Source organism: Mycetomoellerius zeteki, unplaced genomic scaffold, assembly GCF_001594055.1.
Source record: "Mycetomoellerius zeteki isolate Tzet28-1 unplaced genomic scaffold, Tzet1.0 scaffold62, whole genome shotgun sequence".
Taxonomy (NCBI): Eukaryota; Metazoa; Arthropoda; class Insecta; order Hymenoptera; family Formicidae; genus Mycetomoellerius; species Mycetomoellerius zeteki.
Window position 1 is genome coordinate 745,647 of NW_017257632.1, and position 14,774 is coordinate 760,420.

Genomic DNA, 14,774 nt, shown 5'->3' on the forward strand with positions numbered 1-14,774 from the left:
ATTAATACAATTTAATTATATATATGATAAATTATATTATAAAATTATGTAAAATTTTCACAAGACGCTGTATAAAATTTCCAAGAATTTGAAGAATTTTTCATCCGCTGTCGCTAAAGAAAATCATTGAACTTATCATTTGTCGATCTTAGCTACAACCTGGATGAGCTGATCCAAAATAGAGCTACAAATCACACATGCGAGGGTTCTTTTTTTTTATTAGAAATAAAAAACATACAACAGCCTGAATTATTCCCGTATTACAGCTATCACGATGGTTCCACGATCGATAGCTGCTGCTACCTGGCGCACGCAAAGAGGACCCCAGCATCGGCCGACGGTGCAGCGCGCGAGGAGGCGACGATGCGTTTCCCGCCTATGGCATCCACGAGGAGTTAATAATAAATGGACGCGTCCCTCGCGGTGCTTTACAGGCGTCTTTACGGCGTGGTATCTAGTCCACGTCGGGCCATCATCAACGCCTACGACGAGCGGCGCGCGACCGTGCCTCGTAAGCGGCGCTCGCTCGCAACTCGCGCGACTCTCGCGTGTCCGGAAACAGTTCGCTCGCGGATCGCGACTTGGATAATCGCGTGGGGAGTCGCATCGCGTCCCGCGGGCGAAATTTGAACGAGAAAGAGAAAAGAAAAGACACGAGGAAACGTCTTTCCTGTCAGCGCGTTCTCGTTCATCTTTTTGTCTTTCTCTTTGTCCCCATCATCGTCATCCTCGTCATCCTCATTCCCACCTGTCAATCGGACGCGTGTTCCCCCCATGCGGCCGCGAGGCAGCGGCCCGTGCGTTCGCGCTCGCGCTCGCATGCGGCGTGCGTACGAGTGTCGTGCGTGGCTGCGTGCGTGACGACGACGGCGACGACGGGCCACGCTTCCTTGGTGTACGCGCGGATTTATCTCTCGACAAGCGGTGAAATGCCGACAAGCTGGCGGCACGCGTGCGACGGCATAGGAAAATGCGGACACGCGACCACGCACGGGTGAGTGTTGTTTGCTTTGTCTTTCACTCTCTCTCTTTCTATATATATATATACTTTCCTTCTTTCTCTCTCTGTCCCCTTCCCTCTCACTTTCTCTACCTGCTTTCCCCATGTGTTCGCACATTGCGACAGGGTTTGAGGTTAGAACGCGGGAGGTGGGAGATGTCAAACGCAGGGCAAAGGGCGGCCCATGCAGGGATAGTCGGAAAGGTGACTCCGATTAAACTTCGATTAACTTGATTGATGATTAATGTCTATTTCTACCAATGAATGCAGTGACGAACTTTAATCTCGGGTCAACTTATTTTTTATTTTCTAGTTCTAAGAATTAGAAGAAGATAAGGAATAAATTAATTCGAAATTAATTGTAAATCTATATTGGTAGAAATAGGCCTAACTTGTCAAACAATGTCTGTATTATTTCATCAATCTAGATGGAATTGTCAATTTTTTATCGCCTAATATATAGAAAAAAAGAGGATAACGATACATGAAAATTTTATAGGCAATCGATTGAACTTGCTGGTCGAATTAATTCTCGATTAAGTTAATCATAGTTTGATCGAAGTCGCTCTAAATCAGCGACAGGTCTAAAGCCGTCATGGCCTTGACGCGAATGAGGCGATTTCCTTTCCTTTTGCGAAGCAACGAGCACGTTTCCTAAGGCCTGTATCAGAAATTGCATTGAAGTTAAATTGAGAATTGGGAGTTGAAGATTAGAATCCAATCACAATCAAAGAAAGAGGAATTAAAATTAGAGTTATTTAATTCGTTAGATCTGCAATTATTAAAATTATTTAAAAATTAAAATCATACTTAATTGCTCTAGTTTACAATCTTCAACTTCTATTGTGTAATCTGGCACGAGGTTAAACACAATTTTTAAATCGCAAGCTCTTAGACTACGATTTATTTGGATAATTGTTATTTTCCGGGCATTGTGATGTGGTCCCATTATTATGGAATCATGTTGCTTTTTTTGCCGCAGAGGAATATGCGCCAGCAGATAAATACTAGCTTTGCTAAATATTTATTTGTTATCCTTGACATTTTCCCCACGCTCCAAGACGGCTTGTGAGTGTCCGAAGGCATCAGAATAGATCTCGTTGTTCTGGCACGATACGGAGAGCGATCCTTCGCAATAAGAAACGCGTTTCTTTGCTTCCTTTCTTGCAATATTAAGGTGCGTCAACTGATTGTACGCTTATACATGGTGTTGTCTCTTGATTACCGCGCGCGTCGCTGGCAGGTGAAAGTTGAGTGAAAGGTTTTCAGTCGACTCATTATCCTAGAATTCTAGTAATAAGAAATTGAAAAGAATTTTCCAAGAACTCTTAATGTTTAAAACTTTTGTCTTTTTTTTATTAAAAATTATACAAAATAAAGAATAAATTGAATCAAGATTAAAATTAATTTATACTAATAAAAATGGACATTAAGACGACTCCATCGAATTCCGGTTAATATTAATTCGGGAATGATATGCACACGCAGTTAAAAGAGCATGGGAGAGTATAATAATTAGCTCTTATATCTAATAATTAGTTTAGCAAAATCATTTGATAATTCTCGATGATGACTCTTCTGTAGATTAATTTTAATATTAGGTGCGTTCGAGGAAACGCTATTAGCGCTATTTGTGTTCATTATATCCTTGTTTTACGTCTAATAAACAACGAAGACAGACTGACAAAAGTAGCGCTAATAGCGTTTCCCCGAACGCATCAATTGACTTAAACTTATTTTTTATGTTTTTCTAGTTTTAAAATTAGAAAAAGTAATGAGTAAATTTTCAAGAACTCTTACGTTTAACATTAATTTAGGAATGAAATGCACATAATAAGCAATGAAAAGAACATAATAATTAGCCCAGTTTAGCAGAAACGCTTGGTAATTCTCAACAATGCTACTCTTATGTTTATTTCTATCAATGTAGTACACTGAAAAAAATGCATGTAATTTTACATGAAAATTACATGCATACGCCTGGAAAATTATCTAAATTACATAAATATGCTTGGAAATTTACTTGAAATTGTAAATTTCCAATCATATTTAGGCAATTTTCCAGTCATGAACATGTAATTTTCATGTAAAATTACATGCATTTTTTTCAGTGTAGATTAATTTTTATCTTGATTTACTTTTTACCTTTTTCTGGTTTAAAAAAAAAAATAAAGAGTAAGTTAAACCGAGTAATTTAAAATTAATCTATTCGGTAGACATTGGAGCGACAAATCGAACTCCGATTAATTCAATCGACAGAACGCTTGGCGTTATAATTTCTAACGGTATTCTTCGTAATTAAAATAGCAGCAAGAATCAATAGTTCTATTCATACTGCTAAAAACACTATGGATGTTACTTAATGAATTAATTGGAGTTTGATCGAAGCTCTTTAGAGGTGATCTCTAATTCTTCTTGATTATTACTCGTAAACGGCGAAAATACGCGACGTTTCCTTGCGTGACTGCATGCATTTAACAGTTAGTTTCACAATGACAATTGAATTGTCTCGCGAAAACCTCGGGCGATAAATTTATCTGACGCATTCAGCATGACGCGAATAAGAGCATACCGAAGAGAAGAGATACTCTATCGCGACGTGTCCTGCTGGCGATTTTGCATTCGCCGGGACGCATTTGTGGAATTTTTAAAGCGCAAGTGGCAACTGGCTACTTGTTGCATAATGCATCGATTTCCCTGATCTGGCCGAGCGGCACCGTTGCGGCGTCTTTGTGCAGCTCGGTCTTGGTGCACCAACACAGCACGGACTTCTTAAATTTGATGTGATATCGATGCTTTACTCCGGGCGTGAGTATCGATCCTGACTTCCGCCGAAATCGAGCATCCAAGCCAACACCGATTCGCGTGACACGCGAGGGGTTAAATTTCCGACAAAATTGGTGAATGTCTCGCAAATGTCTCGCAATTATTACGAGACCTCGAATTCGCTGCTTCAGCGAGGTAGGCAACGTCTTTGCTCACTGTGGATGTCATTAGGTTTTATGTTTTTTGAATGAAGGCAAACGACAATTCCATACTGTGAGAAAAGTGATATGATATAACATAATATTTGATATGATAATATAATATAGTTGATTATAATATAATACGATTTAATATAATTGCATGGTAAAATAATTACGGTTAAGAGCTCTATTTTTTTTTATAGTTATTACTACTATAACGCTATTAACAACAATTATATTTATAGTTTTATACACGAAAAAAATATATAATGGAGCTCCTAATTATATAATTATTTTATCATGCTGTTATAATATAAATGTTTTCTTAATTTTGATCAGAGTAAAAGAAAAACGAAACTGACGAGAATGCATTTTCGATTTAATTTTATGGAGTTATCAAAATAGATATTTATTTTTATATTCATTACTGTAATGCATATTTATAATATTATGTTTTATATGTACAACTAAGAGGATAATATTATTCTCTTGAGATTCAAAATATATACACATTTTTTTTTTATAAATTTTAAATGTATCGTTATTCTTATATAGTTCTTGACATACATCTTTTCTTATGAAGGTATCCTAGAATTATCGCAAATAAGAAATATAAAATTTATAAATGTTATAAATTATTCGTGCAATTATAAATTTGTATGCAACAATAAATTATTATAAAAGTATAACAAAATATTTTAGACAATTGCACATAGATACAGCGAGATATTTCCAACGAGTAATAATGTTATAATTCAAGACGCATACACGAAAAATTATTTATGGAAAAATTAACCGTTTTTAATACATGTATCATTATCATAGCATATATTAACATCACAAAATGAAATCTTTTCTAAATAGCATGTTTAGTGACATTAACCTAACATTACAATATATCATAGTAGGGTTTGGCTTTGGAGAGGATATTGGTTACCTGCCTGCGGATGTTATTTGCTTATTCTGATGGGAGTCTGGTAGATGGTTGACTCTATTTGGCTGATGATCTTTTCTTTTGGAACCTTTCTAGGTGCCGCTGCGAAATTAGGGTCTTTGGCAAGCGCAGAGATAGTGTCTTGGGACAGGTCTTTGTTGGATAGGTTCTTGACGTTAAGTAGGGAGGGTTGTGGTTTTTTGTGAGGAACAAAGTTTATGTATTTTTGTTTCTGTTTTTCAGAGGATTGTGTAAGGATCTTCATTTATAAAATTATTATAGATAAATTATTATAGATAAAATAATTATAGTTAGGAGCTCTATTTTTATAGTTATTACTGCTATAATACTAGTAATAATAATTATATTTATGGTTCTATATACAAAAAAAATATAAAATGAAGCTCCTAAGTATACTTATTTTATCGTGTCATAATTGTCACAAATATCACTCTACAAATAGACACTTTTCTCTCAATGCGTTTTTTCTCAACACAACATCCAGATATTTTCCCGCAGTGATATAGTGAACCCACGAGTATAAACGACGTGTTTATCGATGGACTCGCGGTATCGTTTCTTCCATTCAGAAAGCCTGAACCCGCGGCCTTGCAGCAGTAACTATGCTCCGAATGATCGATAAAATAACAACCGCCGTGTGTTAAATCCAGAACGCGACTTATGCCATACACTGCCTCGTGCGTAGAATTAATTTCCGTAGAAAGGATTGTGCGAATTGTTTCTTTATCAGAGCCGAGATAATCCCCGACTGACACCAAAAAATTAATCAGACGGTATCATATGTTTCGAGATAATCAGTTCGTTCGTGGTCGTATTCATTATACTTTCTAGCATCGCTATCTCGAGATCTTTCTCGTTTTCCTATTATTTGTCGAACTGTACGTGAGATTAGAAACTCAATTAATGATTTCAGAAATCGTCTGATATCACATTTCTTGCCTGAAGTAGTTCGAGAACTTTCAAGGCTTTTATTTGCTTTATTTCGTCGCCTGTTAAATATTTGGTAAATTAATTTGTCTATATTAGAGACCCTCCAATAAGAATCTGGACACGGAGTGCAGTTTTGTATGTAGGGTAATAGTTTTAACAAAAATCTACGAAAGAAAAGAACACACATTTTATATTTCTTTCTCTTTTTCAATCGGTTCTATCTTTTTCTTATCTACTACTCTCTCTCTCTCTCTCTCTCTCTCTCTCTCTCTCTCTCCCTCAGGAATTGTTAAAACATAGTGGATTAATCAAAAGTGGCTTTCTCATACCCAGACTCTTATTAGAGGGTCTCTAGTTTATATATACTACTTTGATTTATGAGACAAGAGATGACACAGATGACACAATAATGCAACACAGTGAATCATTACATCCTTGTTGTTTGCCGATGTTAAATAAAAATGATATGACTATGTCACATTGTGTCGCTTGCTGGAAAGCATCGTATATTTCGCTCTGTGTCTCCTCTATCTCATACCTTGATTTTGCTGAATGATTATATATATTATTTTGATTGTGCGTAGATATATGATCTAATCTTATACGTAGTCTCAGAGAGAAAGAGAGAGAGAGAGAGCAGAAATTCCCTCTATTATAATTAAAATGTCCCATATATGCGCCCGTAGCAATTAGCTGACTGCTAGGCTATTGAATTAATTAGCGTTTCCTCTTTGTTATCCTGTCTACGGGGTATTGTTAATATCCAGATCTCGTGCGACAAGGGTGGAATCTTCTCTCGTTGCGTGAGTCAAACATCAGCCACGCTTTTCATTCTCTACGTTCCAATTTTGTCGGTTTATTTCTGTGAAGAATGGGAGCGGCTGGTATGATATTCTACGAATTTACGCTGATGTTACGATTGTCTCTCTATATATAATTTTTCCCTCGTGATAAATTTAGGTGAAAAAAGGAATTGAACACAGTTGGAAAAAACGTGTTGAATTCAACATAAATCGCATGTCCCAAACGGTCCACTCAAATTTTAGAATTAATTTTACACAAGATGAATATGTTAGAAGATAACACAAATATTATGTAAGAGAATAAATACAAAGAAAGATAACGTCCACAGTTTATAAACAAATCGTGAAAGCATTTTTTTTTTCAGAAAATTAACATTTATGTTAAATTAACGTATTTTATTCATTTATCTTAGAATTTACGTTTTAAAACACATTATTTTTATGTTACTTATTCACTTACTCATAAATTATGTTATTTTGACACTAAGAAACATTGAATATCAATTTCACAAAAAATCTTTAAATAACATGATCACATTATGTAAAACTAACATTCGAATATGTTAAAAAATTCAACACAAACTGTTAATACAAATGTGAGTGGATCGTTTCCAACACAAATACACAAATTTTTTTACTGTAAAGGATTCAATCAAAGGGAAATAAACGCGAGCGAATTAACTTCTCCTGGAAAGCGAAGCATAAAAAAATCTGAATAAAAATACTTTTATTATACTTTCTTTATTTATTTCATTTATCTATATAGCGGTTTAATTTTATTATTGATTATTGCATTTTTCAATGGAAAACAGTGAGTATTCCCTGACTAATGCAATTTAAAGTTAACCGGTTAAGTGGTATTGTAGCATATATGCACAAAAAGAATCCGTGCCAAAAGTGGTATTGTAGCATATATGCACATCTTGAATAACTTCTATATTATTCAACGAATTTGCTTGAAATTTGGTATACTATTGTTTTTTGGGCTTCTGAACTCGATTTTGGCGTCAAATTTGTAAAATTTGATGGCGAACACAACATGGCGACTAATACGTTGAATGAAAATGGCGATTTTTGTATATATATTGCAATTACGTTTTACCCCCGCAGTTTATATACGAAATGAAATCAGCGACCCAAAAAACCCCCAGGGCCAAATTTTGGTATATTTTAGTTCACAATTGACGCCTACCACTTTTGGCACTGGCATTGTCTTACGATGCTTTAAATCCGATTTCCTGCGGATGAACTATTCAATGTTTACAGAATTAAATCCGCTTTATTCACGGCGGCATATCGCTCGGCAGTCTGCCGATATATCTCACGTGTTCAACCTGTTCCCGGGTAATCCCAATTTGTTTAAGTTGGCAATTGAATTGTTTTGCGAGTACCAATTTCAGAAGTATGCTTTACTGCAGAGCTCTCGATAAGCGCGATTAAAGTTAACTTAACCAAGTACAGTTGCCGTTAAAAAACGGGGGAATATGAGTCTAAAAAAGTCAATTTCTCGTGAAAAGCCTGTGAAGGTCTAGAAACACGAGCACGCGATTTCGAAATAAATTAACAGATATAAGTAAGTGAAATTCGTAGAGCGTTCTGATTGTATTATATATATAATCACCTTATTTTCATATACGATCGGATAACTGAATAACTCTTGACTGCATTAATTAGAAAATGTTCAACGCATTGTTTTTTCATCGAAACTTAGTGCAATAAATTTTGCAAATAAATTTTGAAGAAAATTAATATAATCTTGACATAAGTATAAAGCATTGTATTCCCATAAATTAACGTAAAGGCTCTATATCTCACGAAAAATAAATTAAAAGACAGTTTCAAAAAATATAATATTTATTTAGAAATGTTGACTGTGAAACTGAATCGCTTCCTATAATCAATTGATGTTCATTTAATAGCTTTGGGCTCGGTTTTATCAATGTAAGATTAACTTTAATCTTAGTTCAATTTACTCTTTATCTTCTTCTAAGAATTAGAGAAAAAAGTAAACAGTAAGAAAATTAATTTTACATTGATGGAATTAGATCTTTTAATCTCGCGTAAATGATATCGTTCACTCTTCAATTTATACCACACAAAACGCGGTTCTTCCACACATTCTTCCAAGAATAACATAGCTGCTAATCGTCGAGCTAACCGAATGTATCCTGTCCGAGGAACACGTCAAGTCAAGATTTTGACGTCATGAAAGTCGAAATGATGATTTTTTGTTGCAAAGTTTATGTCGGACTGTTTATTGACTTTAGGAATCAAAACAAAGTCATTTTGACTTTTTGTTGACTTTTTGTGTGTTCTTTGGATGATGTTAACAATTGCTTTTCATTAGCAGAGATATAAACGGCCAAAGATATAAACCAGCGAGACACACAGGAAGACGATTGTGCGAACTTTGTATGGTTTTACGGGGTGCGGCCGACGCGGCGCCGCGAGTACTTGACCCAAATGTACGATAAAAACCTTCTCCCCGGCGAAACGCTACGTGGAATGTTGAAAAGTCGCCCGGCGTGCACGCACGAATTTCGCCCGTGACGAGAACGACGTGCCGCAAGTTGGTGTCACGCGAGCTTCGAAGCCGTTGGATTTAGATTCGCGCGGACCGGCTCGGGAATAACGCGCGGTGGTAGTAAAGACGTGTTGCACGACGGCGGTGGTGGCGGCTTACATAATCGTCGACGGCGTAAGTTTCGTAAGTGTTTCGACTGCCGTTTGTCACCGCGTGCATAAATCTGCTTTGAGACCGAAAACAAAATCTGTGCTCTCCACCTCACGTGCTCATCTTCGCTCTTCCCATCCTCGCCTGGCACCGCTTCCGAGAAGCGAATTGTACGTGCAGTTTTTGCTGTGAGAAAAGAATTCGTTTCAACACGAAAATAAGATCGATTTTGCTGGACGATCAAACATTTTGCTGGATATAAATTTAAAGCGTTTGTTGGATCTTCAAAATAATTTTCTTGGAAATTCAAACTGGTTGTAAAATTTTTTGCAGCATTGCTCATCATTTTTTAGTTTTCAACGCACATAATTATTTTGATGGTCCAACAATATTATTTTCAGATCGGCATCCAGCAGAATTTCTGATCTTTCACTCAAGCAACGTATGCGTTTACTCTCTTCGGCCAGAATTTGGTCAGATTTCTTTTATAATTATCTGCGCATGCATGTATATAAATCGAAAAAATTGAATATATTATTGTGATGTGTGTGTGTGTGTGTGTGTGTGGCAAAATATTAACTCTTCGGCGCCACTCTATACTTTTGTTAGAAAAAAAAAATTTACGAGGGAATTTACCACGTTATAGGTATTGTAAAAAATATCACATAAAAATAATCATATTATGACCAAATTTTTTAAATCAAAACATCAGATATTAAAGAATATAACGGTAATAAGTAAACGTATGTATCTTTGTTAATAAAAATGTTATAGCATATAAAGAAACTCACATGTGCCATAATGAGAGTGACACTTAAGATTTACACTTATAAGTAAATATAAATAATTTAAGTGGCTAGAATATCAAAAACAATAATGAAAGGGCATTGAACCGCACTCGCACGATTTTAGTGGCGGATAATTTTATATTTTAGTAATACATGTATGATATAGACGTTTCGGCCTAGATTAGGCCATCTTCAGTATAGTAGCAATATTAATTACAGAAAAAAGAAGAAAAGAGAAAAACCTCAAGTTTTTCCTATTTTATCCTCGCTTATTACAAATTAGTTGAATAACAAATTTATCGCAGTCTATTACAAGAATAAAGTAAATGATTAGAACTTTTTTCGCTTGTGTGTGCGCAAGTTTATACTTATGTTTATTGTTCTTTTGTAATAATAAAAATTACTGCTAGATAGTGGTCGTAAATTCACGGTGGGGTTAATTCATCGTCCATATCCTATCCGAGTAACGATCATACTAGTCCTGGAGGAGTGACTCTTTGCTTTGGACTTATTTCGCCCTACCAGCCCCTCTGATAATGGCAAAGGTCGTGCGGCCTCATTTTCAGAGGAAGGGAGTGGCGTTACGTGCTGGCTATCGATGGATTCGCGTCATTATCATTCGCAAACATATACACGTGCTCGGCACACACCTTCCCGTAATCAATGCTCGTACACGTTAAAATTGACAGCCGCGCCTTCGTGTCATCATCCTGTTTGAGAGAAGATTCTATTTAATCCTATATATAACCGAAGAATTCGCTTATAAATAGAATATTTGAATTCCATGCGGATTATCATTGGAGCTACATACTGTATGTGAAAGAAAAATATTTGATTGAAAAAAATTTTATACACAAAATATACACTGAAAAAATATTAAATTTAAAAAATATTTTTTTTAATAATTCTAAATAAAAGTTTATTAAATATAAACATATGTTTATTTGATACAAGAACCATTAATTTAATTTAACTATCATTTCTTTATTTTAAATAAATATTTATTTATACTGGAAGTAATTTACTGGAACTGTCATTTCTTTATTTTAAGTAAATATTTATTTGCTGGAAGTAAATATTTAATTAATATACTAGTCAAAGAAATATGTATTAAGATTTAGTAAATTTTTTTCAGTGTATTTGTGACTAGTTGCATAATAAAATAATTATGGTTAGGAGCTGATCCATTTTTATTACTATTATAATATTAGTAATAGTAATTATAAATACACAGAGAAAAAAATTTCTTTGGATTTAATAAATTTTATTGTATCCACACAAATAAATTTGTTATTTGGAATGGTCTAAACAAACCAATAATGTTTAAATCAATAAGTGCGATTGTTTGAATTTGAAACAATGTATATCTTTGTCTTAAATACATTATTTGTTTGAACAGATAATGTCTGTCTTCGGCATTCGCATGATCAAATTGTATTACACACACATAATTGATATAACATATAGTGCTGTTCGTTTAATCCTGTCTTTAAGTGGAGAATATTGGACTATCAATAGATGATAAATGTAATGTTTTCAAATGACGACATGAGAGAAATAGATTATAATTGCTGCGATTAATCTCTACTGACACACGAAACTACATGGAAATGAACTGATTTTGAAATTTATTTGTAATTTGTGTGGCATAGTGTATGACACGCGACAGATTTATAACGAACGTTATTTAAATTTGTTACTTTGATACTGAAGATGACCTAATCTAAGGTGGAAACGTTTATCGTTGTTTACATATGATTATTTAAATAGACAATTGCACTTAAAGCTTCATAATTATTTTATTATACAATTGTAATTACAAATACACTGAGAAAGATGTCTAGTTGAAAATGAACGAACCAAATCCAGAAGATTCTAACAAATACACTGAAAAAAGTGATCTTGCAGTTACAGCGAAAATTATCTAAATACGAAAAATAGCTGGAATAGATAAATTTCTAGCAGATCTGCGATATGTATTGCATCTAATCATATAGGTGACAGAGATAAAATTTAGATTTGTGCTATAAATTCTATGCGTATGATATATACATAATTTTCTATCAAATACAAAAAACGGCTATAATTCTAGCTAGAGCAGCAAAATATTTTTTTGCGTGTACCAATTAGAATTCTGATTATCTCAACTAAAATTATAGATTCAACCAGAAAATTCTGATTTATCCATTTTGTGAACTAGAATTAATAACTCTTTTTCCAGTATACCAAACACTTTTTTCTCAGTATATTACACGATTTGCGCGACATATTATAAAGGCATAAACAAGAACGCTCAATAATATGCGACGGGGATATCCTTCGTTGAATCGTTGCATTATGTTGAAAAAAAAATCGTATGGCATCCTGACTATTACGTCGCGTTTATCGTGTCACGCTATAATTACGTCGACGCTCATTAGCGTCGTACCGGAAGCGCGGGAGTGGTAATTTGTGATCGCGCTTGCTAGATAGCTCGCGAGAAAGATAATTACGTCTGCGCTATTTTGCGCATCGACGAAGACGATATATGAAAAGTCACCACTCCAGGGAGTCGACATTTCCGACCACGACATTCGTCGCGGAGCGTGACGCTCTTTTCGAAAGGGAAGGGGCAATGGTTTTAATGATAACTCGCTCCTCAGAAAAGGACATTCTTTTATAATATATCCGAGAACGGGGTGAAATGACGCACGAAATGACCGCGTTTCACTACCTCATTATCAACTCGATAAAATTCAATTATTCAATGTCTCTTTACTGCTGACAATTCTGGCGATCTACGATAGCCTTGCAGCGGAGAAGCATCGTCGATACTATCGATCATTTTGCACTCCATCATCACGCTTTTCCTCGCTGCATCGTGTTTGCGTTATTGATGAAGTCGCGTCTCTCTGGGAATTGTCGCGGGTCCTTGGAAAGCAGCACGTGTATCTAATTTTCCCTGTGTGCTGTTGTTACGGTATTATATTTTAATCTAATGTGCACGCGCGGCGAAAATAAGTAGACGTAGACGATAATTTTCCATTTTAGAATTATGCCATTTGAAAGAATGGTCACTTGAGGTTCAATAAGATAATAAATCGAGACTATATTTAGGTGTGATATACATAAAGATGGTATGTGAGATTTATTTACGAGATGTAATAGCTTGAGCGTTTATTTTATGTGTTAAAAAATTGTGAATAACAAAGCGCACGACAAGAATAAGTATAGACATAAATAATAATTTTCAATTTTAGAATTATGCAATTTGCAAGAATAGTTACTTGAGGTTTAACGAGATAATAAATTGAGGTAATAAATATATTTAGATGTGATATACGCATGAAGCAATAGTGTGTAAGATTTATTTACGAGATAATATCTTGAGTATTTGTTTAATTTATTAAAGAGAATTATGAATATAAAGGATGTAAAAGATTAATAAAATTGTACGATTCGGCGATCAATGAAATTTCAAGCTTATCCGATTGAAGGCTCACATTACGATCGATGCTTCTATCAAACGGGTGTTACTAAAATCGCGTTCAATCACGTAATAGAAATAATTAAAAACTCCGTGGTCTGATTCTGAAAATCGATAACTTGGAAATTAATCTTTTTTTGAAATTTGTTTTAACATTGTACAAATATCGGACTTTTTGTTTTGTTCTATAGAATATTTCAGAATTTTTCGCACTTCTTCCTTTAAATAAATAAAAACATATATTCTGTCCTTTGAAAAATTCAATGATACAAGCAAAGAATTAAATTTCAAAATTAAACTTTTTTTAGGCGATAATAAAGAATTGAAAACTTTTCCTAAGAAGCAATTAAAGTACACGAGTAGAAATAGAAAATTTATTATTTTAACTCTTGTGTTTGAAGAAGATATACCTATCATTTCCTTACTTCAAAAGTGACAATTAATAAAAAATGTTAACTTTTTAGTTATTATTATGAGTTAGATAAAGATTATCTATCAATCATCAAGTGTAAACTAATTTACAGTATGTCCGTACTAATTTATACTTGTGTCACTCTAAGGTCGGAGAGATTATAATATCTGTCAAGAGTGACACGTTTTGAATTGTGTGTAAAAGGAAAGTCTTCCGCAAAGAACATTTTATAGAGTGGATAGTTTTGGTGATCGATATTTGAAGAAGAAATTATTTTATTTTAAATTTAATTATTTAACTGATTAGATAAATTTAAACTGTTGAAAATATTTCGAGTTACATCACTTTTGATGAATTATTCCTGATTTCTTATAATTTTGTAGGATATTAAAATCGTCACAATTCGAAGGTTGTGAACAAAAATAATAAAAATGACGTTTGTTTCTAAGAATATGTTTTTTTCTGTTAAGTTGAAAAATAGTTTTCCCTTTTCTGAAAAATTTAATTTTTTGAATTGTGTTACTTTCGATGCAAGGGAACAATATCTTTTTTGTGACACGAAGCATAGAGAGTAATTAATTTTATTCTTTTTTTTTTTAAATTACATTATAAGGAACGGTTTTTTTCTTCCACCTAGTTGCGACAAGATGCGATCAGTGAAGGATGGCCTTCCTAATCGAAGACCTGCCTTGTCGAAGACGACCGCGGGAATCGTCGTTACAGTCTTGATAAAACCACACGAACGGACGGCCAGGCAAGCGCCATAGAAATCTTGATCTT

General features: G+C 34.4%; 1 protein-coding gene across 5 annotated transcripts in view; it reads left to right on the top strand.

The window, feature by feature from the left end:
• Nucleotides 1-460: 460 nt before the first annotated feature.
• Nucleotides 461-14,774, top strand: part of LOC108728624 (ATPase phospholipid transporting 8A1) — a 43,059-nt gene continuing 28,745 nt past the window's right edge. For 4 of the 5 annotated variants that reach the window (XM_018457298.1, XM_018457301.1, XM_018457303.1 and 1 more), the window contains exon 1: nt 461-994. In XM_018457298.1, the coding sequence (XP_018312800.1) occupies nt 971-994 (24 nt within the window). In that variant the 5' untranslated portion in view covers nt 461-970. Of the gene's footprint in view, nt 995-9,283; nt 9,362-14,774 lie in introns of those variants that run through there. The other variant, XM_018457300.1, reaches the window with a different exon arrangement.